This window comes from Cervus elaphus, chromosome 27, assembly GCF_910594005.1.
Source record: "Cervus elaphus chromosome 27, mCerEla1.1, whole genome shotgun sequence".
Classification (NCBI taxonomy): domain Eukaryota; kingdom Metazoa; phylum Chordata; class Mammalia; order Artiodactyla; family Cervidae; genus Cervus; species Cervus elaphus.
This window is the reverse complement of record NC_057841.1, coordinates 62,667,040-62,693,184: the sequence shown is the minus strand read 5'-3', so window position 1 is coordinate 62,693,184 and position 26,145 is coordinate 62,667,040. Positions and strand designations below refer to the sequence as shown.

The window sequence follows — 26,145 nt, the reverse complement described above, 5'->3', positions numbered from 1 at the left end:
TCTCATTTCATTTTGCTTAGCTGGAGGATATAGTGTTTCAAAATGAAAATAAATACACATAGCCAAAATCAAAACCAAAACAAGTATGCAAAAACATTTTATTTATAATAGATCAACATTTTTGACATGAAAGGAAGCCACTTTCAATTTCTCAGGAATGCCTAGAATCCAACAGTTTCCATAAAGACTAGCTAACAATTATTTCACTGTAGGTTAAAGAAATAATTTCAGAATAAACTTTTTAAATGGCTCTGCCTATGGCAATTTATTTTTTATAAGCTTGAATGTGTGGTAAGCTAGCTTTGCCCAGGAAGTGAATGTAATCCAACTATATTCCAAGTGTATTAAAACCAGTTTATACAACAGACATGACAATCACCCATGTGTATCAGCTGTGCTCAAAAGAGAATTCTCTTTACCAAAATATGCATTTTTCAAAAAGGCCTCACATTAAACCCTTAAACCAACCACCTCCCTCTATGTCCAGGATCACTCTTTTCTACTTCAAGTTGCGTTACTTGACAGACAATTGTCAAATTCCAGTGGAACTGTACACTGACTTAAGACTCTATGTGATATATATCAAACACAAGAACAGTCACGGACTTGAAGAGACAGGTGATGACTGTGACCTATTAGTGAGTAAGCCAATGTCATTTTTTGTCTAGAGGGGAAAAAAGCAGCCCCCAAATGTCCTGAACTTTTCTGTACCTCTCTGTAACACATGGGGTAAAAAGATAATCTCTGAAATTAAAATTCATCAGAAAATTTATCACCTTAAATAGAATGTTTTATGTAAATAAGCATTAACTTTTAGGTCCGAACCATACTTTCTTCTGTATTTCCACTTGGGGAAAAAAAAGTCACAATTATTAGCTCTTCTTACTTACATTTAGTTTGAGTGTTTAAATCTACTACACACCAGTTTGTGAAACTCACCGTGGTTACCACCCCCCATGCGTCATGTGCTCTCTTTCCTCAGGTAAGTCCATCGTATTCATGTAAGTGACGGGGAGATTTAAATAGCACTTAAAGAGTATTCATGAGGGCGCCGAAGTGTTGACAGTTACATTGTTATCTGTCGCCTGCAGGACTGGCAACCCAGACTCACCACGGCACTGTAAGTCCTGTGTGAGCGGGACGCGCACAGCCCCACAGACGCGCAAACCTAAGTCCAAAGGCACGAGTGATGCTGGTGGCTCTTCCCAGTCAACAGCTAAGACGACACAGAGTCTGCGTCCTTCCTTCATAATTTAAATACTTAAGCAACCTCCATTTTCATTACTTTATAACAATGACTTCAAATTTACATTATTTTAAGTACCATTGTAATAGCTTAGTGTATCATACAAGTATTTGCTAATATCCCATCCAAAAATTAAAAAAAAAAACCTCTTCACTATATATATATATAATATATAAAAAAAATATTCTGAAAGACAAGAACATAGAGGGGGGACTTGGTACAGACTATCAACTCAGTTTTTTTTTAATCACCACAGTTGGAACTCCAAAATTAACAGATATACAGCAATAATCAAAAGCAGTGCAAGTATCTTTGGAGGTTAAGATAAAATTATAATGCAAGAACAAACAAAGAAATAAAAAAGGCAAGTACTTCAAGTACAAGGAACCAGTCTGCTTGAGGTCCATCTTAGTGTTTACTGGGGGCTTCCTTGCCGCTCTTACTTCTTTCTCTGAAACACGTTGGCCAGCATGGCACCTGATGTTGTCAACTGACCCATTTTGTTCAAGAACTTGGTCTTCGTATCTTCACTCACTAAGCTTGCAGCAATTGACATTGAGCTAGGAAAAAGATTTTGAAATTTGTGTAAAGCAATTAAAAAATGAAAAGTATCTATTTTTTCCAAGTCTTTAGGAACAGAACGTTAAGAAGTACATCCTGAGCTGGCATCACAAAAGGGAAACTCACACCTACGGAGCAGAGCTTTTAGGTGCCACAGTAGGTTAGTGGCTTTGGTGTCAATCATGTCTTGAAAGGAAGCCGTGTGGTATAGTGATTAGAAGCAAGTCTGGAATGAGACTGAATTTTCAGTTCTGTCATTCATGAGCTGTGTGACTTTGGGCAAGTTATTTAATCTCTGTTTCCTCATCTATTAAATGAACATAATTCTAGTACCTACCTCATAGGGCTATTCAAGGATTATAAAGGCTTCCCTGGAGGCTCAGCTGGTAAACAATCTGCTTGCAATGCAGGAGACCCAGGTTCCATCCCTGGGTCAGGGAGATCCCCTGGAGAAGGGAGGGGCAACCCACTGCAGTATTCCTGCCTAGACAATTCTATGGACAGAAGAGCCTGGTGGGCTACAGTTCATGGGATTGCAAAGAGTTGGACATGACTGAGCGACTAACACTTGGTCCCCTGTTGAGTATAAAGTGCTTATTAGCAATGACAGGCATGTTATTCTTCTTCTTATTAGCATTACTTAATTCTTATAGCAACCTTGGAAGATAGATATTATTCTTATCTTCACAAATGAGTAAACAAAGCCACCCTGAGGTCTTATACTGTGCCGGTAACAATCCTGTGACGTATTCCTGTGTGTGGGGGGGGTGGGGGGGGTGGGAAGAAGAAACATGTAATCACTCGCCAACTGCACTAGTGTCGATCAACGTGAAATCTTCTTTCTCTTTAGCCAACCTTCTGTGTAGGGAGTAAGCACAATCTAAATGACTACTAAAGACTGCTGATACATCGTACTACTGAACAAAGTATTAATCAGGGACATTTTTCAGTGATTCAACAATTGTGCTATAATAAATAGACTCAGGAGTCCAGCTTACTGGCTTTGTGACTTTGGCCAAGACGCTTTAAATCACCCTGATTCAGTTTCCTCCTCTGTAAAATACAGTTTGCAACTGTTACTGCAAAATACCTTGAGGTCTACGTAAGAGAATATGTCTGACCCTGTCAGAGACAAGTGAGTGGCGAGCCAGGTACAGGAGCTCAACAGATGTCTGTTAAATCTACACATGGAGTAAGCGCTGCTGCCAAGGACTTCTGGCTCTGTGTGGCCTTCAAAGGTGTGCGCCGTGCGTTACTCAGGTCAGCAGCTGACCACGACAGCCGTCTTGAAAACCTCTTTTTCCTTTTGCTCTTCCACCAGTACCTCCAGCTGGTGTGTCCCCGTGTCTCTGACCCCTCCTCTCTTGCTGGTGTTTCCCTTCCCACAAGTACTCCTCCACCAGGCTCAGTATCTGACTCTAGTTCTTCAATTACAAAACATGCTCATTCTCTATGTTTCAAATAAATTTCCACAGGATGACTCCAAAATCTTTATTGAAACACAACACCTTGCTGAGGGCCAGAATCATCAGCTGTTGTATACTAGATAAAGTCAATGTCCCAAGCACTTGTTTCAGACCCTAACTTTAGAAATAAAGAGCTCCATTACTTTGGCCACCTGATGCGAAGAACTGATTCACTGGAAAACACCCTGATGTTGGAAAAGATTGAGGGCAGGAGAAGGGGGCAACAGAGGATGAGATGGGTGGATGGCATCACTGACGCAATGGACATGAGTCTGAGCAAACTTGGGGAGATGGTGAAGGACGGGCAAGCCTGGTGTGCTGCAGTCCATGGGGTTGCAAAGAGTCAGACACGATTTAGTGACTCAACAACAACCACCCCATTTTTATTTCTTTCCTTGCCAGTAGTTCTATCATTTTCCTCTCTTCCTAGCAGTGAATATGATGGCTCTCAAACTATCATCAAATCTTGTGACTTTATAACATCTCTATCATTTACTTTTATTTCTAATGCCAATACTTTACAACTGGATTATTCCAACAATCTTGGATCTGGGCTTCTTGTATTAGTCACTCACCACTTAAATAATCACTTCTTTATATCACACCCCTTCTCAAAATCTTCAGTGGCCACTTACTGCCTCCAAGATAAAATATGCATGGGATTCAAGAAACAGCCATCTAATTCTTGTGTGGGTGTGTGTTTTAAACCAACCATCCCCAAGTAACTCCTCGACTCCCTTGAGTCATGTTTGCCTAGTCTAACTGTTTGAACTATTCTCAACTTAAATATCCCTTCTTTGCTGTCTAGCCAAGTTTTAAATTCCATGATGCCTTTCCTTAACACTGTAGGTTGATGGTACTGTTTTCTTTCTGTAGGAAACAGTGCTAAGTCAGAAGATAAGGTTTATTTTAGTCTGCATCTAGAGAAACAGGAGACATGGGTCAGATAATATTCGAGATACCATCAAGTCACTGATTCTAAGAGGAGCACAACAATATGCTAAGGAGTCTAGAAACCAGGACATGAAAGTGAAAGGAGTGACCCAAGTTTAGCTTGGAGGAGAGTTAGCAGGCTTAAGACACCTTCCTATGAAAAGTGAAACATAATATACATCTGCACAGCCATGTACACCTACAGAGACCTACTGAGGCACATCTCAATTATCTGGGGAACTTTTTGATGTGGATATCTAGACCTAACCCCAGTGATTCTGATTTTTTCCTTCCAGGGTAGAGGACATAGGTATGTATTTTACAAAGCTTTCTAGTAAAGCACCACTGCATTATAGCATTTTTTTGTTTGTTTTTCTGAAGAGTTTGTATTTTTTATTACTTTGACAAAAGAGTCTGACTCTGACCCCTTGCCAAAACTTGTTTTAGAGAGTAGATGTTACAGGAAGGGAGACTTAAACTCAGAATATGAAAGGAATTTTTAAAAAACCAAGTGGTTAAAAATGAAATGGACTGCCCTGTAAAGTACTGTCTTCTTACTGCAGGCTTTCAAGGAAATCTCAGACTTTTCCATTGTAATTCATAGCTTCCCGTTACTTGTTGATTCTGCATCTATAGAACCTCTTGCTTCTGGCCTATTTTAAAAATTATTTATGTCCTAGAATACTTCTCTCTCTGTCCACATCACTCTATCTTACAAGTTGAAGACCACTACTTCTTCTCTTTTAAATTCCTGTTTGATTTTTTGACACCACTCTGAATTGCCTCCTAATTCTTAGCAAAGCTTCTCATGAAGTGAAGTAATAGTCACTCAGTCGTGTCTGACTCTTTGCAACCCCATGGACTGTAGCCCACCAGGCTCCTCTGTCCATGGGATTCTCCAGGCAAGAATACTGGAGTGGGTTGCCATGCCCTCTTCCAGGGGATCTTCCTGACCCAGGGACTGAACCCGAGTCTCCTGCACTGGCAGGCGGATTCCTTACCACCGAGTCACCTGGAAAGCCCAAGCTTCTTCTAGATGCTGCATTTTAAACACAGGTCTAATTTTATATCTGAGCCCTCTTTCCAAGTGAGATCATCCATCCACCTCCACTCCTCTAATTACCACTGATATTCTAATAGTTCCTAAATCTCAGTAACTGCTTGCAGTGGTTTTCTAACTGTACTACAAACTGTAAATGAACACGTCTCTTGAGAATAGCTCCACTTGGCTGTACTGTGCCATCATCCAACCTGGAAATCCTTAGATTCTAGTTCTCTCTTAGTCTAATCTGTTGCCAAGTTAAACTGAATTCATATCTGAATATATCCTGAATCCACCTTAATTCTCATACTCACTGTTAATATATATGTTGAGTAATGAATACATGAGGATTCATTATATCATGTTTAGTTTGTGTCTATTTGAAATTCTGTGGAATAAGTATTTAAAAAAATGATAATACAGAAATTTGAATAATACAGGAAAACTATGATTATAAAAGTGAACTTTTCTTTTTAAATGGAAGGTCAGATAACCAAAGGCATCTCAGGAAGGTACAGAGATTTCTTTCTTGTAAAACTCCTGCATGCTAATTTATGAAAAGTCATTTAGAATGTATTTCACATACAGTTTTTCTCAATTTTGGTCCCAAACCTTTTACATTTTAAACTAATAAGGCATCAAAAATGTTCATATTAAATGTACAAAAATGAACAGAATTATATGCTTTAATGTTAACTTTATGGATTTCGTGTTCAGAGTAGAAACCTATTAAAGTATTTCTATTTTATAACTTTCTATGGCTAAAATGATAGAAGAGCTCCCACCATTCAAGGAGACTAAGGCAACAGTTCTGACCTGTGGTAAGGGGCAAAAGACTCTGTGTGTGTGTGTGTGTGTGTGTGTGTACACGTGTGTATTGGGGTTTGGAGTGTGGAGGAAAAGACAGTGTGTGTGTGTGTGTGTGTGTGTGTGTGTGTCTGTTGGGGTTGGGAGTATGGAGGATTTTCTGCATGGGTACCTGGCCTGACAAGATGAAACACATATTCCTGGTAGTTACGTTTATAAAGGAAACACCTTTGAGTTTTTCATGCCAGCAGATTCCATTTAAGATTAACTGTTCAAGGTTACTTTAGAAAGAGTACAACAGACTATTTATAAATTACTTCCTGTCCTGAAATGACCAACTTTATTCTTCACATCTATGTTCATATTTTAATTTCACTAAATCTTTGACTCTAATTAGTTTGGTTAGAAGCATGTGACTAGAACATTCACATGCTGACAATCCTTTATGTAGTGAATCACATTAAATGTTACGACTCTTGTCACAAATTTTTAGAAACTATTTTCACCAGTGATTCCCAAATCCAACTACCTATCAATATCTCTTTGGAAGCTTTTATTTATTTTCTTTTTTAATGTTTTATTGAAGTATAGCTTATAAGGGTGTCCCTGATAGCTCAGTTGGTAAAGAATCCACCTGCAATGCGGGAGATCCTGGTTTGATTTCTGGGTCGGGAAGATTCCCTGGAGATGGGATAGGCTACCCACTCCAGCATTTTTGGGCTTCCCTTGTGGCTCAGCTGGTAAAAAATCTGCCTGCAAAAGTAAAATTAAAAAAAAAGAATCTGCCTGCAACGTGGGAGACCTGACCTGGAAAAGGTCAGTTTTCATTCCATTCCCAAAGAAAGGTAATGCCAAAGAATGCTCAAACTACCTCACAATTGCACTCATCTCACACACTAGCAAAGTAATGCTCAAAATTCTCCAAGCCAGGCTTCAACAGGACGTGAACCATGAACTTCCAGATGTTCAAGCTGGATTTAGAAAAGGCAGAGGGACCAGAGCTCAAATTGCCAACATTTGTCAGATAGTTGAAAAAGCAAGAGTTCCAGAAAAACACTACCTCTGCTTTATTGACCATGCCAAAGCCTTTGACTATGTGGATCACAACAAACTAAGGAAAATTCTTCAAGAGACGGGAATACCAGACCATCTGACCTGCCTCCTGAGAAATCTGTATGCAGGTCAAGAAGCAACAGTTAGAACTGGACATGGAACAACAGACTGGCTCCAAATCGGGAAAGGAGTACGTCAAGGCTGTATATTGTCACCCTGCTTATTTAACTTATATGCAGAGTACATCATGAGAAACGCTGGGCTGGATGAAGCACAAGCTGGAATCAAGACTGCCGGGAGAAATATCAATAACCTCAGATAGGCAGATGACACTACCCTTATGGCAGAAAGTGAAGAGGAACTAAAGAGCCTCTTGATGAAAGTGAAAGAGGAGAGTGAAAAAGTTGTCCTAAAACTCAACATTCAGAAAACTAAGATCATGGTATCTGGTCCCATCACTTCATGGCAAATAGATGGGGAAACAATGGAAACAGAGCCTTTATTTTCTTGTGCTCCAAAATCACTGCAGATGGTGACTGCAGCCATGAAATTAAAAGACACTTGCTCCTTAGAAGAAAAGCTGTGACCAACCTAGACAGCATATTAAAAAGCAGAGACATTACTTTGCCAACAAAGGTCCACCTAGTCAAAGCTATGGTTTTTCCAGTAGTCATGTATGGATGTGAGAGCTGGACCATAAAGAAAGCTGAGTGCCAAAGAACTGGTGCTTTTGAACTGTGGTGTTGGAGAAGACTCTTGAGAGTCCCTTGGACTGCAAGGAGATCCAACCAGTCCATCCTAAAGGAAATCAGTCCTGAATATTCATTGGAAGGACTGATGCTGCAGCTGGAACTCCAATAATTTGGCCACCTGATGCGAAGAACTGACTCATTAGAAAAGACCCTGATGCTAGGAAAGATTGAGGGCAGGAGGAGAAGGGGACAACAGAGGATGAGATGGTTGGATGTCATCACTGACTTGATGGACATGAGTTTGAGCAGGCTCTAGGAGCTGGTGATGGAAAGAGAGGCCTGGTGTGCTGCAGTCCATGGGGTCATAAAGAGTTGGACATGACTGAGCGACTGAACTGAACTGAACTGATAGATATATACAATATTATGTAAGTTACAAGTGTACAATATAATGATTCACAATTTTTAAAGGCTATATTCCATTTATAGTTATTATAAAATATCAGCTATATTCCCTATATTGTACAATACATCCTTGTAATTTATTTTATATACAATAGTTTGTTCCTCTTAACCTTCTACCCCTATATTGCCCCTCCCCCTTTCCAGTAACCACTAGTTTGTTTTCTGTATCTGAGTCTGTTTCTTTTTTGTTATATTCACAATCCTGTTGTATTGTTTAGACTCTGCGTAAATGATATCATACAATATTTGTCTTGCCCTGACTTATTTCACTTGGTATAATACCCTCTTTTTTATGGTGTAGTATTCCATTATGTATGTGTGTATACACAGACATACACACATCTTTATCCATTCATCTGTTGATAGACACTTAGTCTGCTTCCTTATCTTGGCAATTGTAAATAATTTTGCTATGAACATTGGGGTGCTCGTCTCTTTGAATTAGTGTTTTGGCTGGAAGCTTTTAAATATACAGATCTCTAGGCTGACTCAGACGGAGAAGGCAATAGCACCCCACTCCAGTACTCTTTGCCTGGAGAATCCCATGGACGGAAGAGCCTGGTGGGCTGCAGTCCGTGGGGTCGCTAAGAGTTGGACACGACTGAGCGACTTCACTTTCACTTTTCACTTTCACACATTGGAGAAGGAAATGGCACCCCACTCCAGCATTCTTGCCTGGAGAATCCCAGGGACAGGGGAGCCTGGTGGGCTGCCATCTATGGGGTCGCACAGAGTTGGACACGACTGAAGCGACTTAGCAGCAGCAGCAGCAGGCTGACTCAGAAAGATGAGGGCCCAGAGAATGAGGCAGAGATCTGAATTTTAAATTCCCTAGATGGTTTATGGATTAGTATGTGTGAACTGCCCATGTAAAGGCTTTTCTTGCCTTCTAAATTAATTACCACAAAACAACACAATATAAAACACTTTACCCACTGACAAAAATTTTATGTAGAGAAATTAAGGTTAACACAAAGCCATAAAAAAGAATTAAAGTCTTACCCTTGAGGCTCTTGGACGGTCTTGTTCTCTACTTTTTGTTCACATTCTTTTATCATGGAAGTTAAAATAACCTGATATAAAAAAAATTGACTTTAGTGAAATATAGGTAGCATAGTAAAATTAAAGCTTTTAATTAAGTATTTAATATTGCCATAAGCTAATGTGTTAATTAAAAGAGGAAACTTTTGGCAGTTACTTTGTTAAAGGCTTGCCTCTTGTTTGTTCTATTCTACAGACAGCCTTCATCTTCGATGCAAAAGTCCTGAACAAAATACTAGCAAGTTGAATCTACCTTCATATATTAATAAAAGAATTATGCATCATAACTAAGTGGGATTTTTTACAGGAGTTCAAAGGTTGTTTTAGCATATAAAAACCCATTAACATCAAATATTGTGAGAATAAAAACCCATAACTATGTAATCATCTCAACTGACTCAGAAAAATATATTTAACAATATCCAACCAACCCTCATGATAAAAATACTCAACCAACCAGCAATAAAAACAAATTCCCTCAGGTTGGTAAAAGGCAACTATAAAATGTTACAAAGCACAATATGGAAAAAGCTAAAAAGAGGGGAAAAAAGCAATTCCCAATCATAATTTTAACGTCTTTCATAGCTGATAGAACAAGTAGATCACAAAAAGTTAATACAAATGTAAGAGAACTGTCTCATAAAATTAACTCTCTCTACCTCATGAAGCAAAAATCCATGGATCAATAAAGAAATAATGGAAATGAGAATGTAATTTGAACTAAATGATAACAAAGCTACGATGGTGCAAAAGGGATGTGGCTAAAGCAACACTGAGAGCCTTAAATTTATGTATCAGAAAAGAAAAGTTAACAAGTAAAAAATCCAAGCTTCCTCCTTAAGGAGTTAGAAAAAACGGGGGGGGGGGGGGGGGGAATCAAACCTAAAGAAAGCAGAAGGAAATAAACATGAAAATAGCAGTCAAACTAAAAAACAGAGAAAAATCAACAGTCAAAAGTTCAGTATTTAAGAAGGTTAATAAAATTCATAACCCCTAACAAAACTGGTTTAAAAAGAAAGCAAAAAACAAATTAATATCAGAAGTAAAAAGGTATAGAGCCTACAGTAAGGAAAAGGGAAAAAAATACAGTAAAAGTATTAGAAAATAATATATTGTTTACTATAATATAAATGGTGATTTTCCTGCATTTGAAACTTATTTAAAAAAATCCAGAGACATTTTATTATTAGAATTAAAAATGAAGTTTCTCAGGTTAGCCATACATAAATTCAACATACAAAAGTTATATACATTTTTATACACTGATAACAAAGGGTTAAAAAACATATAATCCTAAAAAAAGTTAGCATTATAACATTATAAATATAAGGTGACAGTTTTTTTCAAATGAAATTATAAAACTTTATTGAAAGACATTAAAGGAGATCTAAATAAATGTAAGATACAGTATGTTCTGGATGCGCGCATGCATGCTCAGTTGCTAAGTTGTGTCTGACTATTTTTGACCCCATGGACTGTCCATGGAATTTTCTCAACATTACTAGAGCAGGTTGCTTTTTCCTCCTCCAGGGTATCTTCCTGACCCAGGGACGGAACCTGTGTCTCTTGCACCTTTTGCATTGGCAGGTGGATTTTTTTTTTTTCTTTACCACTGAGCCTTCTGGGAAGCCCCATGTTTTAACACTCAAAATTATGAAGTTGATGTCTCTCCCAATTAATTTATAGAATCAATTAAACTTCACCAGAATCTGAACAAGATCATTCTTGGAATCTCATTTAATGCTAAAATTTACATAAAAATGATAAGGGTCATGAAGAGTTCTAAAAAAAGGACAGGATGCTGAACCTGCCTGTTAGATTTCAGGACTTTTTAACAAGCGACTGTAATAAAGACAGTTCATCACAATGATACAGTTCATATCAATGTTATAATAAACAAGAAGGAGATGAGCAGAAAAAGAATGCTCCCGAGTAACAGATGCAGGCATACAAGGAAACATCAGATTCGACAGAAGTGGCACTGCCAATCAGTACAGACATAATGAACTGTTCCATAAACAATAATGGGACAGTTGGTCATCTGTATAGGAAAAAACATAATTTACGCACTACCTCACATCATACATAAAAACTAATTTTAGATGGATTGTGAATTTTACTGTAAAAATACAATTTTAAACATTTTAGGAAGAAAGTATAGGAGATCATGTCTCAGAAAGATTTAATCAATCTATTAAAATTAAAAATCAGTGTTCAAATAGGCCAAAAATATGAAAAAAAAATGGGAAAAGATATTCATAAAATACAAAATGAACAGAATACTGGTATTCCAATTATATAACAAACATCAAAGAAATAACAGGGAAAAATATAATCCAAAGTGAGAAAAATGGGCAAAAAACCTAAAAAGGCTTTGATGTTAGTAAGCACATAAAGAATTCCAAGTTTGAAAACAATCAAGGAAATGCAATGAAAACCATCATGAGATGCCACTTTATACCTGCCGAATCTAAGGCAGTCCCAAAGCACTGCGCCCTGACACAGACGCGAGGAAAAGGCTCCGCACCCCGGCGCGGCTGCGCAGTAGGGCACTTGGATCCCAGTGAGCTCAGACGGGAGCTTTGCTGGCCGGGCGTGCCGGTGGAGACGTTGTGCAGTGTGTGAGGGCTGGGAGTGAGCGTGGACTCCCGGCAGGGAAAGAGGTGTGGGGAAGGGGTAACGGGAAGGCTTTGGTTTGGTTTTGTTTTGTTTAGGACGGGAGAGTCAAACATGGTAATAGGCTAAAGAAAAAGCTGGTAGAAAAACTGATGACACAGAATAGGAAATAAATGACAAAACAGGGAAGGAAACTGTGTCTTCCGTCCTGAGGACACAGGAAGATAAACAGAATGAGAAGCGTTATGAGGAAATGGAGACAGAAAATAGAAACTTTGCTTCTAAGAAAGCTGATGGTCTAAGATAATACTAAGATGTACAGTATTTTACAGATAAAAAGCATTTCACATACTTTCCTTGCTAAATTCTAGACAGTATGTTATGCCTACTTTAGAGAACTGAACAGAGAGATGCAAAAGGAGCTGCTTAAGATCTCATCACTAGTTAACAAATCCGTAAAATGACACTGAACTAGATTTGAAAAAATTAAGCACAGCATATCATAATCAGGCCTCACACGAAGAGGAATGAAAGTCTGTATAGGAGATAATGAACTTCCCAGGTGGAGCTAGTGGTAAAGAAACCGCCTGCCAATGCAGGAGACATGGTGACACGGCTGGATCCCGGGGTCAGGAAGACCCCCTGGAGGAGGGCACGGCAACCCACCCCAGTGTTCTTGCCTGGAGAATCCCATGGACAGGGGAGCCTGGAGGGCTACAACAGTCCACGGGGTTGCAAAGAGTCGGACACGACTGAAGCGACTTGGCATGCATGCATACACGTATAGGAGATATTAAAACACATGAACACGGCCCTGATAATCACAATGGCTTAATCATGACAGGAGCTTACTTCGTGCTCTGGAGAAAGATGTTCCATGTCGATTCGTAAACATCTGAGACCAGGTAAAAAGTGATTAACCATTAAATCCTCTGAAATGACTTGAGAGAAGGTAGTTAAGAACATTTACAAAAACCAAACTGGTATGTCCCACAGGACAACAGAGGCAGATCTCTTAAATGAGGATTACGGTATAACTGATCACGTAGAGCCAACAGGCTTCCCTCAAAAGCTCCATCCTCATCTGTTGGGTTAGTTACTTGTCAACAGTCAACTGTGTTTATTGTCACAAATCTCTTCATGTCAGAAGCATTCATTATTGTAACAGCACATAGCTTAATAACATGGTATATAGACATAGGAAGTAATAAGAATGAAAATGAAATCATGAAATTTAATTGAATGTTTAAAAGAGGATAAAAAGAAAATTAATATTTCCATGACAATTAAGTTGAAAGTCCAGTTGCTTAAAACATTGCTGTTTAAAATATTATGCATATTAAAATAAAAAGAAAAATACAAAAATCTAGAAAAATTCAGTATCCATTATCAGAAATGTTTCTGGATTCTCTTTAAACAAACTTAAGCTGAAATTCATAGGCAATTATATTATGAATGTGATTATTCTAAGAAGGCTAATGTTTAAAACTCTAATCAGCAGATTCACAAAAGAAATGCCTTAACTACATCAAAAGATTGGTAAAATAAGTTACATTTATGTGTTTTAAGTTAAAAGAAGTTACCTTAGGTATATATCATTTTCTTGATTTCTTACTTCAACCATTCTGTTAAACTGACCCATACTGGTCCTGATTGAATTGGGCAAGAGAGGTTTTGCTGTAGTAAGTTTAGTACTACCTATATTTCTTAGTCATATGAGTTTTAGTTGATTATATGACATTGAAAGGAGTCAGGAAAGCAGATGCATTTCTCAAGAAAACAATTCACCCTGTTCATGCACATTACTTAATGACACTTTCTCACCTATCATAGTTGTGAGCCATTTAAAAATAGTTCTTATTTAATATTATACCATATTAATATTAAAATGATAAGTGCCAGTAAATGACTTCCCCTATAAAGATGAGCTGATTTTTCTGAACTAAATTATAATAAACTTTATTAAGTAAAAAAATCCATATAACTACTGCCTTGAAAATACAGTTATTTTCAAGAGAGAGAGGAATAAAGCCTCCTCTCTACCTACTCACTGTTTGGTCCTCTTCCCTATGAAATCCCACAGTCCTTCTTAGGATTTGGAAACTTACAGATCATTTAGTCCTATCTGAAGTTAGAAACCACCTCTACCTCATCCGTGAATGATGGTCATAAGGCCTCTGACTGCCTACAGTGACAGGATATTCAGTTTCATAGAAGAGGTCACTGTACTTTTAGAGAACTCAGAAAGCTCTTCTCAGACCACAGGCCTTGTTGCGTGTCAGCGTTTGCTCCGCACCTTAGTTACACAAATGGGCCTACGTTTTTTTTCTACATAACAACCTTTAAAATAATTTTCGCATTATCTTTTCATCCCTAAACCATTTCTTTTCCAAGTCAAATATTTCAAGACTCCTTCAAACTTTATATTAAACATCATTTCTTGACGTAACACCTTGCCAAACCTATTAAAACAAGATGTTGTGTTCTATCAATTCAGAATGCAATGGAACAGCAGGACAGACATAGACAATGTGCTTTTCTTAGTGGCCATAACTACCCTGTTGACACAAGTTCTGACTCAGGTGGAACTACCTGTACAGGGTCTGCTGTTAAGATGAGTCTTCCCTTACTGTGCTGGTATAAAGACTTTTCACCTCATTCTCTCTATAGTAGTATTCTGCACATACCTAAATATACAGTAACACTCCTATACAGACGCCTGTGCTTTTCAGAAACCACTGCCGTGTCCACTTGGAAAATTAGGTTTACAGAGCTAAAATTTTTGATCTTTCTTTTTTTGACTTTCTCATTTTCTTTGAGGCATATTCCTTTTGAAACTCTAAGAAAATATAAAATTACACGTTAACTGTTCACTTAAGTTTGTAAACATTTACTTTCGCAAAGTTGAGGAAACAGGCATAAACATATCCATGTTTTCTTTGATATGCCACTCTGACATGCCATTATTACTTTCTTGTAAGGGTCCTGTCACTTCTCCATTACTAACGAGTCCTTCCTTGTGAATTCACAATTATCACTTCCTCTTTTTGCTTCCTCTATCTTCTCTAAGTTGAAAATGCCAACTAGATAAAGTAGGAATGATAGTAAGTTCTGCTTTTACTGGAATTAAACTTATAGAAAATCTATGGTTAGTTGAAGCAAAATTATCAAAATATGGTATCTCTGCCTATTATATAATCTATATTATAAAAAAGTAGCTTATATCAGCCACGTGACTAGGCAATTTGCAGTAGAGTCCCAAAATGAAATGCTCTCAACCATGCATCAAGTTTCAAGTTTTAACATTTTGAAAAGGACAAGCAGCTCCTTAACACACGGTTGTACATTTCCACTTTCCCTACCATCATTTCTTCTGTCCCAACCGTAATTCTCTGATTATGTTGTGTGGCACATACTTTCACTGTTCTATTCAAGTGTTTAGTGTTCACTCCTTTCTCAATCTTTTATTTCCCCTTTCCAGGGCTATTCTGCTTTTAATGGGAAAGCCTGAAAGCTGGAGTTCGCTCTGCCCATCATTATCTTTACTTCCTTCTTAGTTTTATTTCATTTTTATTTCTTAGCTTTATTTTACTAGGTCTAGGATAGTAAAGAGAACATTTAACAGGATAGCTAAAGTTATTGTTGTAGTCACAATTTTGCTTTTAACTATTAAAAAAGAGAAGTCACTAATGTCTTCAAGTTTTAGTTTAATCATTTATAGAAAGTAGTGAGTGACATGGGTTACATGATCTCTGAGCTTTCCTCCAGTTCTGCTATCAATGCAAATGATTAACCTGGGTGGCCCCGTATTTTTTTTTCAATGAGTGATATGTCTCCAAGAGATAATCATAGGATCATAAAGGTGGTTAAACATTCACTAAAAGTGAATGCCAGGACACAGACAAGGCTTCCTTTTGATTAACAGAGAAGCCTCAGCTGTAGCTCATTTGTGGCTTAAGTCATACAGCTGATTAACACAGATAAAATTTTAGTGTTTTCAAACTACAGAACATATAAAAATAGTTATCAAGTTACTTTTTAAAATTAAGGGATGGCCAGAATGCAGAGCGGGGCAAGTCAACTCAAATTTTTAAACTTCTACTCTACTTCTTAGTTGAACTGAAGAAAAAATTCTACTTCTCAATCTTTAACAACTGAGGTTCACTGCAAAACTGATCCTTAAATGTAGACACACATAGTAAAGCAAGGATACAGCAACAGGAAAGCGCACTGTAGGCTTCGAAGAGATGGGTGGCAATATCCAGTCTTTTAGAATCCACAATTTGTAAGTTGTTCACCAAGGCTAACTTATGCAGATGCGGTATAACAACTGAAAAGAGAAAAATAAATTATTAATTTTAACCTAAAATGTGCTTTATCCATTTAAAAAAATAATATTTTATTTTATAAAATTTTATTTTAATTTTGGATGATTTCAAAAGATCACCCACATCCTATACTTGCTTTTTCTTACTAGGGAAGAAAGCATGTTTTTTCAGAATAAAGAGTGATCCAGAATTTGGGAGAAACAGATTACAGCATGCCATTATAACCTAACTGTGAGGATGTACACAGGTCATTTGGCTTCACTGCAATTCAGTTTCCCAATCTGAAAAATGAAAACCAAATAAATAAATGTAAACAACCTACCTCTTGTGTTAATATTATAAAGTTTATATAAATCAGGTATTACTGTTGCTATTAAAAGATAAAATACAGTATACTTATTCTCTTTCAATATCAAATTATTTCACTAATTCATGAAAATATTATTGGCTTTAGTTTCTCAAGTTCATAGCAAAGACCAATGTCAAATAGCCCAGATGGCTGAGTTTTCAAGTCACTCAGTGGGCTCAATATCTGATATCTCAATGAACAGCATAAAATTTCAAAAATACAGACAACACAGTATTAAAATAAAAGTGATGGCGCAAGAAACAATGACCACTTAAGTAACATTGAGCACCCCTACTGCCTAAGATCATGATCTGTAAATACCATTTCCCACTAAAACCAAGGTTCCTTGGAGAAAGGGCGCCAGGGTAAATGATTATCAAGTTGTTGATCACAGGGTCCCTTTCTCATCCCTGCTTAGCTGGGGGACTCAAAATGTGGTTCATAAGCACATATTCTGACCAACTGCAGTGACTTCTTTCATGTTTACATTGAATTTGCATAGGTTAAAGCCATAATCTCCTTATCAAAAAACCTTCTTTCTCAATAGATAGCACTATAATTATAATCTTTAAGCTTACCTTAGTAAATGTTAAAAAAAAAACAAAAAAACCCACAAAAACTTAGGACAACAACAGCCATTTTTAGGGGACTTTTTGACTTGTCAAAAACGGTAACAACATACTTAAGAGGTGTTCTAAAAACATAAGTATAAGACAAAAACTTCAAATATTCATTGAATTCCTAATGAATTCACTGAAACTTTGATTCATTAGCTGGCATGCTGAGGCCTCAACAAAATGGTGGCTCTGAGACAGTCTCTCAAAGATTCTTTATTTCATTTCTGCCCAAACTTACCTTCCTTGCACTTGTTTATCTATAAAAGCGTGGCCTCTCTATTCATTCTGCTCATTCTCTGTTATTTCTTTTTTTTTTTTGTTATTTGTTATTCAAGCAATCCTTTCCTCAATGTTTTTCTCAGAAACTCAACAACCACACTACACAATATCCCCTTAAAACTGCTCAACTAGAAAACAAACCTAAATAAGTTTCTTTAAATTCTAGTCTACTGACAGTTAAAGGTGATCATTTAGGATCTTCCTAAATCTCAAAAGATAGATATTTATTACAGAATTCAACATTTCATTATATAAGTACTGTCCTGGGTTACCACATCTGTACCAATTAATTCACTCAACTGTTAACCCCTCAGATGGAGATAAATGGTTAAAAGATTTAATAACCTAAATGTGAGTATTTCTACAAATGACCTTCAGTGGGCAAGGAAAATAGGAAACACAACATAAGGCCACTTCTGGAGCCTTTCATTTAAAGATTCAAAACTGCAAACAAAGTAAAGATAAATCAATAGGCAACTTAAAAAAAATAGATTTTAGTAAAGTTCCAAAATATATTCTGGGGTAGATCCAATAGCAACAATGAAGGGAATCATGTCCTCTCTTTTTATAAAAGGGTTGAGATCTAAAATAAGGAACTTAAAAAAAAAAAACTGATTTGAAACATAAGACTGCTATGTTAGAAAATCTCTGAAGTATGACTGAACATTTTCAGAGAGCCTTATAAAGTTAAAAAAGTGGAAAACAAAATTCTATCATAGTCTGAAAAATATTCCCTGGTGGCTCAGACAGTAAAGAGTCTGCCCGCAATGTGGGACACCTGAATTCTTTCTCTGGGTCTGGAAGATTCTCTGGAGAAGGAAATGGCAACCCACTCAGGTATTCTTGCCTGGAAAATTCCATGGACGGAGGAGCTGGCAGGCTACAGCCCATAGGGTTGCAAAGAGTTGGACTGACCGACTTCACTCACTCACTGAAAAAATCAAATGGCCTCTGAGATAAAAATCAAAACCAAAAGGTCCTGTGATAACTAAGAGTTGGGAAAGAAAAAGGGCCACGGGATGAACTGATGTCTTCTATTCTCTAAGAAATAGAGGAGGAAAAGTTCAAAAATATCACTCCAAGAAATAGCAGTTACTACCCTGCAATTCTCTGATCTTTCTCTAATTCCTAATAGTAACTGTCTATACATACAGATAGATAACAATATAGCATCCTTGTCAATATGGGTTCTACTTTGTCTACCATTCATCTTATTAATACAGGACATTAAGTTCCTTGGGGTAAAGTTTTAAAGCAAAAGAGAAACCAACTGACTGAGTAGTAAATACAAAAGAAAAAAAAAGTTTATTTTTTGGCTTAAAAAAAGAAAAAAGGTCTAGTGCCAGAATGTGAAGGAACTGTATAAAACACACTTGTCCATCAATACACAGTTAACCTGTAGGAGGCTTCAGGGACAATGGTCACTACACCCATTCAAACAATGGAAACTGCTCTTCTAGTGCCAGAATGTGAAGGTAGACTGTATGAAACCTACTTGTCGATCAGTACACAGTTAGCCTATAGGAGGCCTCAGGGACGACGGTCACTACACCCATTCCAGCACTGGAAACGGCTATTCTCAATCCTTTCTCTAGCCGAATCTTGTTATTTTGGGATCACTGTGAAAAGAAAATTTCTTTTTTCTATGTAATGTGTCAGTCTTTCTCTTGAATGTACATAAAAAGGTTCGATTGTGTTCTCAACAATGTGGCACCCACCAAAGGTCCACTATTTAGCCTATTCCTTGATTCAATAGCCAAGACCTGCTTCAGGGCAATTACACCCTCAGTAAAGTTAGTCAAAGCTCTTGCAGAGGGTCATCTGTAAATCTGATGTTACTATGATGAGGAACTAACCCTACTGCTAACTAAAATACTAAACCTTTTTCTGTTAACTAATTGTGAAATATGTGAAATATTACTATTTCCTCCTCATGTTACTAACACTATTTCCCATCGAGAAATAATCTTATGATTGTGTTTTTGTAGCTCCATTAAGTGTTCATGCCCTTTTGGACACTGCAGTCCAAATCCTGACAATATTTTTGGTGATAATTCTTATAAACTGACTTAGGAAACCAAGCCTGTGATCTTTTCAAGAGCATGTCAAATGGTTAAAAATAAAAGGACTAAGATGTAGCAGTGATAATTGTCATGCTTTTGGTGAAATAATTATTGGATGCTTTGATACCCCTCAAATTGTTATCATAAAGTTGAGGCTCACTGTAGAAGTGACACTACAGAAACTGTAGAAAATGCTTTAGCAGATCATTATGCAGATTATTTAGCAGATTGACAAGCTGTGACTTAAAACAAAATTGTCGAATGGCATGCTAAGTGGAAGAAAAATGTACGTCTTTCATAACATGTCTAGAAACACATATAAATTTCCTTAGAAATAAGAATTAAATAATAATCTCTAAATATAAGGAGCACAGTTATTTTGAAATTGTTATTAAGAACTGTTCTAAAAATAACTTGAAATTATTTACGAGTTACTTTTCATATGTCTACAGGATACAGTATAAGAAACCACTGAGTAATAGCAATAGTGATCAATCCCCAGTAAGAAACTTGCTTCACTTTTAGCTTTCAGTGTATGAAAGACAAAGTGCAGAAAAGGCTTTAACACATGACATATCCACAGAGAAACTTATGGTTTTGCTCTTGCATGTCAATTCAGGAAAAAAAGAGTAAAAAAAAAAATGCAACTTACACTCATCTCGGAACCTTGGTTCTGCATTAGGCCCAACTCTACCAAATGTTTTTATGATCTCTGTATGCAGAGAATATTGGTCTTGATATTGAGGGTCTTCCAGGAAAGAAGCCAACTGCATTTTCACTCTTTCCAGCAACTTAAAATTGAATATTATATAGTCAAATTGAGAGAAAGATACACACTAAACATGGGTTGCATCACTGGATTCAAATGACTTATATCAACATGAGTTGAAGTTTGAAATTAAGTACTTCTTTAGTCTTTCAGCTCAGAAAAGAGCCTATATTTTTATGTTTGCCAACTCATTTTTTTTTTTTAACACAAATGTTCCCTGACAAACTGTAGAAAAGATCCCATAATATTTAGGGAAAAAGATAAATGTATGATGATTTTGTGTCTAAGTCAGAATTCTTAAAACAGATCACAGTGTAAGTTACCCACTTATTCACCTTCTGAAAGCAATGAGTCATTAGTGACTTATATATTACTCATATTTCCCTAAAAGAAGTTTTTATTTTGGGATTAAGAACATGTTGAAATTCTGCCAAGACTGCAAGCTTTGCAGAATGATGTATTTTTTTATTTTGCTCCACCAGTGAAATATATATATATACATGTAAGTGAAAAAACAGAAAATACTTTTTCCCACAACTAACAAAGTTGTTTAGTTTTTTGTTATAAAAAAAATCTCTATGACAAAAATTTTACAAAACAGTTTATATATATATATATATATATAATTTTTTGTGTGTGAAATGTCTATGAGATGGAAAATCTTGTTTTCCATTTAAGTGGCTAATATGTCCACAAATAATTGATTTTCTAATGTACAGCATTTTTTCATTGTGCAAGGAAATGTCCAATCTAATAATGGAGAATAACATTCTGATAACATTTGATAAGTGTCTAATAGTAAATGGTACAGACAGAACCGAACAAATTTTAGATCACACAAGTTTCTGAATCAAAATATACTTTGAGGGAGGAAAACTTTGGTAATCTCCTGAAGCAGGCATGACAGAACGTTGTCCTAGTGAAGTGGACTGCAAAAAGATGACACCAGTCTATGACATGACTTGCAGTCTGATATGAATGATAGTTACAAGAACATAGGTACCTCTAGCCTCCATTCCCGAAACTGAGGAAACCTGTTCCCTTCAAATCTGCACGTACTGACAACTGGGAATTTATGCAGACTATCCAGAAGTCTACTGAATGAGAGAAGTCTGTGAAACTATACCTGCTGTGAAGGACTATTCAATACTGCAGTATCCAGACCAGCTCAGAATAGAACATCTGAGAGCTGGCTTATATTGAAGTTTCTAATTGAGAAGAAAGACCAGAGACAGCCTTAGCATGTGAAAAGATACTTTTGGTAGGCTATCATATTTTCAAATACTGAGATCCCCTCTGGCCCATAATTAACTAAGAAATAAAATGAATGTATATCTTCCCTGCCCCCAATCATAGGGTATGTGTATGGTCATGTGCTTTCATCACCTCAGCAGTACATACAGATTAAATAAATTCCACTCATTTCCTACCTCTCTTTGAATAACTGTTTCCATAATCGTGCCAAAGGCTGGAATTGTAGCAATCCTGACAGAGCTGTTAGAATTAAAGAAGAAAAAAACTGACATTTTCTTTGAGACGAAAAACTGGTTATTATTAAAGTATATATCAAGGTAAGTACAAGGTAAATATACTGTATTAGTCGCTAGCAATGACAAATTAAATAAAAAAAAGCAGACCAAGAAGAATGCTCAAAAAGACAGACAGGATAACTTAAGGTCGCAGTCTGTGGAACTCACAATTCAGGATCACTGGACAAGGTAACAAGGGCCGGAGCAACCCGCTTGTCAACTAACGCTTCACTCATGCCTCGAAGAGTCAGCTGTAAACCAGTCAACATGCAATAAAAAATGGTTTGGTAAACTGGAATGAGAACTGGGTTAGCTGTGACTGAGGATGGGCAGGCAGACTCACTGGCCTTTCTTGGTTTAGTCACCCACACGAGACATTAAAACGTTAAGCCTCTGGTTCATGCCACTATACTTACTGGTAACAACATGTTAGTGAGATTAGCAGAGCATCCCTTCTTGGCTTGGAAGAAATAGTCCATCAGCATGTTTTAAGTTTTGGAGATGTTTATTGAGGACCAATACTACTAATAACCCTTTCAATATATGGGCCTTGTCATCAGGTTTATTGTGAAGGTTGACTTAAAAAACAAAAACAAAAACCCATACATCAATAGTAGTATAATAGTTTAAAATCAAGTTAGCATAATCCCATATTATTATTTTAAAGAGTTAAACCTACTCTTCAATGAATTTAAAAGCTGATGGTTATTTCTTTACAGGCACGTTTTGAAAGGGGTGCTGAAGGTAAAAGGCAAGGACGACACTTACATTTCAGGGTCACTGGAGAGAGTTATGAGAGCAGGAACAACCCTCTGAGCTACCAGAGTTTCATTCACCCCCTTCACCAACAGCTGATTGGTCAGCGCAGGGGGTATTCACAGGTGATGCATGGAAAGAACAAACAACAATGCCACGGGGAGAAGAAAGGCACAACCAAGAGAAAGAGAAAACACAAAAGCAAAACCAAAATTAGAAGCTAAGCCAATATTACTACTGGAGTGCTTAAAAAAGGCAGAGAACGCTTAGGAGGAAAATAAAGCTTCCACAGCCTAGCAGTCCCCGAAAACAGCTTGTCACCAATTCAATGGCAATTTGTAGTTTTGGTCACATAGTCTACACAATTTCCATATTCAATTAAAAGGCAATTTAAAATAAAGATTTATTCTTTATTATTATTATTTTTTTAAAGAAGCAAAAAAGACGACATACTGGGTTCTACGGTTAAATTTTTTTAAATAAATCTGGTATAATTTTATTTTGACCAACAAGGTACAAACTGGACTGTCTTTAAACCAAACTCAAACGGCTAGCAGCCACCACTAAATTGCTTTTGACTGTTCTAAAGCACGTAAATTTAAAAATCACATACAATTTACATCACAGAGCTTTCTTTCTTGAGGTACAGAGACCTAAGACAGCCTAGTGCAAAGGAGTTATTTCATGTGGGCCTCAGACCTGGGTTCAGACTCTAGCTCTCCACTTGCTAGGCACGTGGCCCCACATATATTACACCATCCCTTGAAACCCAGTTTTCTCATCTGAAAATGGTGACTATCATCTACCTCCAAGGATCACTGCACTACTAACTGCACATAATACACTTAAACACTGTGTCTGACAAAGGCTAGGCATTCAAGAAATGCAAGCGGAATTATTATGATGACTCAAAGGATGTAAGATTCGTGATACATTTAGAAAAAGAAATTATTAATTAAAAAATGTTTCTGGTTGGTCCAAGGAGTTAATGCTTACAAATAGCTCATTTCTCTAAAATCTCAAATTTAAAAACAATATGATAACCACAATTAGACCTATTTCTATAATCTAATCATAAAACAATTTTTTTTTAGCAGCCAACCCTAAATCGCAGAACAAGAGGACAATATTGAGCTATATGCATTTTGTTTTTATAGAAATCACAGCATTTTATGAGCTTCAACAGAGAAGGGTAACACCCTAATCCTATAATCTCAATTTCAGAATGTAAATACAAGTTATTAATCTTAAATGCTAATTAATCTCTTCACCTTGTAAGGGAACTAGTCCTCCAAGAAGATGACAGATGTCATGGGATTTTTAGTAACAAAAACCCAACAGGTACTTTTGAATCCGCTTCAGTATTCTGAAATAATTTTTATTTTAACAGAACCATGGATAATTTAGACAGGAATAAAATGACAAAACAATGTCTGTTACTACTTTAAAAGCATTACAGATGTCAGGTAGAAAGAAATAGGGGGAAGAAATTAAAATACTGTTAAATAAAACTTTCTTCTCTGTATCATTTTATAAATAAAAGGGCATCCCTGGTGGCTCAGATAGTAAAGAATCTGCCTGCAATACAGGAGACGGGGGTTCAATCCCTGGGTCAGGAAGATCTCCTAGAGAAGGGAATGGCAACCCACTGCAGTAATCTTGCCTAGGAAATCCCATGGACAGAGGAGCCTGGCAGGCTACAATCCATGGGGTCACAAGGAGTTGGACCGTTATATAAAACTCTCTTCTCTGTATCATTTTATAAACAAAATAGCTTAGATTCGAATCAGTAAAGTACATTTTGAAAGGTTTATATTGTGCCAGCCAAAAAGCCTTAAAATGGACTCATTCACTGGTCTTTAAAAGCCCATGCCTTCTTTGAGTTGTGGTCTTAATAGCACTTGCTTTATTTCCTTACGACTGATGTAAGCTATCACTATATGAAGCTTCTTTTCTGCATCTTTTGAGAAATGCACTATGAGACACTAGCAGTCACAGAGTCTCTCTTGTAAACCAACCTCAGCACTAACCCATCACACCAGAACGTACTTTCTCTTATTAACACTGACTGGGTTTCCCCTTTTTGTCCTGCTGTCTGAACACTCAGAGCTAAACTTAGTGTTCAATTTCACTAAGTATCCAATATCAAGTTCCCGATATATCCATTTCTCACTTCTTATCAATAGTTTCTGTTCTGACATTAAAAACTTAAAGAATTTTAAGTGCCCCTTTTTTACATTTTCATTTTGAATTAAGTCATTTCTGGGTGGCAGGGGAAGCAAGCATAATTGTAAATTATAATGTATTAGTATCAAAAGAAATCTTATGAAATAATTAATCTTTTAATACAATTTTGTTTAAAATTAGGCTCATTGACAAAAATAATTTTAATTTTTCCTGATGACTTTTACTGGCATGCTCAGTAAAACTACTTTTATCATAAATGAATTTGAAAAAATATTGAAATAAGTCTCTCAAATTAGACTCAGAAATTCATAATCAACCTGAGAACACTGAAAACTGCTTAAGCAAAAGTATAGTTTCCAACCAGCACTGACAGCAGACATAGAAACCAAAACCAGACAAAAGTCACATGTAAGAAATAAGGCAGAAAAAATACAAAAACAAGTAAAAAGGGAGGAGACCCTCATTTTCTTTAAACTGTTTTCATTTATATGGTATGCTTCATCAGTATATATAGACACATTAGAAATAAATGGTTTAAGACAAAGAAATAGCTCTTATGGTCTTACAATACAATTTTATGAAGAAAGTATATTAAAGAAATATGATGCTCTTTTCTTTTGGGGGAAAGAGGAGGCTAAAGAAAGACTTTCTTCTTTCATGGTAATAACTTTTCAGCATACTGAATAATCAAAAACTATTTGTACCTAAAAGGAACTTATTATGCTAGGCCTCTAGCTAAATTTTTAATTTGGCATTTGTCTTGACAAAGAACACGTGATTGGTTTTTTGGATCAAATCTGTACAACTGTGGAATAACATGGACAGAGGATTTTCAATCTTCTGATAAGAATGGAATTTTCTTTAGATACCACAAAAAACTTAAAAGTTTTAGATGTTTTAAAATCTATCAGTGCTCTAACTCTTTGATTGAAATTTACCTTAAATTATCTAAAAATTCTGAAATGTAGGAAGAATTGAATTATCTCATTCTTCTTATGAAAATAAATGCTTTAAGATATTTTAAGAATGAAACACACAATAGGGACAGTTTTAGCTTGAACAAACGCACTTTTCTTAAACTATTATATTATCTTGCGAAGTAATAGAATAGATTTAAAAAACAACCATCATAATAATAGCTAACATTTATTAAGTTCTTCTAATTATGTGTCAGACACTGTCTTAAGGCTTTTACAAGTATTAACTCATTTAATATTAACAAAACATCCTCTGAGATGGATACTTATTATTATCTTCACTTTATAGATGAGAAAACCAAGGCCAGAGAAGCTTGAGCCCGGCATGAAGTGGCAGAGACAGATGCTGAACCCAGGCAGGAAGGTTCT

At 36.6% G+C, this 26,145-nt stretch overlaps 1 protein-coding gene across 2 annotated transcripts in view; it reads right to left on the bottom strand.

Moving 5' to 3' along the window:
* Positions 1–84: 84 nt before the first annotated feature.
* Positions 85–26,145, bottom strand: part of RELCH (RAB11 binding and LisH domain, coiled-coil and HEAT repeat containing) — a 113,217-nt gene continuing 87,156 nt past the window's right edge. The window contains exons 23-29 of one of the 2 annotated variants that reach the window (XM_043889331.1): positions 22,625–22,707; positions 21,758–21,821; positions 20,211–20,349; positions 16,136–16,252; positions 12,775–12,863; positions 9,268–9,338; positions 85–1,806 (exon numbers count right to left, since the gene is read on the bottom strand). In XM_043889331.1, coding sequence (XP_043745266.1) covers positions 1,686–1,806; positions 9,268–9,338; positions 12,775–12,863; positions 16,136–16,252; positions 20,211–20,349; positions 21,758–21,821; positions 22,625–22,707 — 684 coding nt within the window. In that variant the 3' untranslated portion in view covers positions 85–1,685. Of the gene's footprint in view, positions 1,807–9,267; positions 9,339–12,774; positions 12,864–16,135; positions 16,253–20,210; positions 20,350–21,757; positions 21,822–22,024; positions 22,108–22,624; positions 22,708–26,145 lie in introns of both variants that reach the window. The other variant, XM_043889332.1, reaches the window with a different exon arrangement.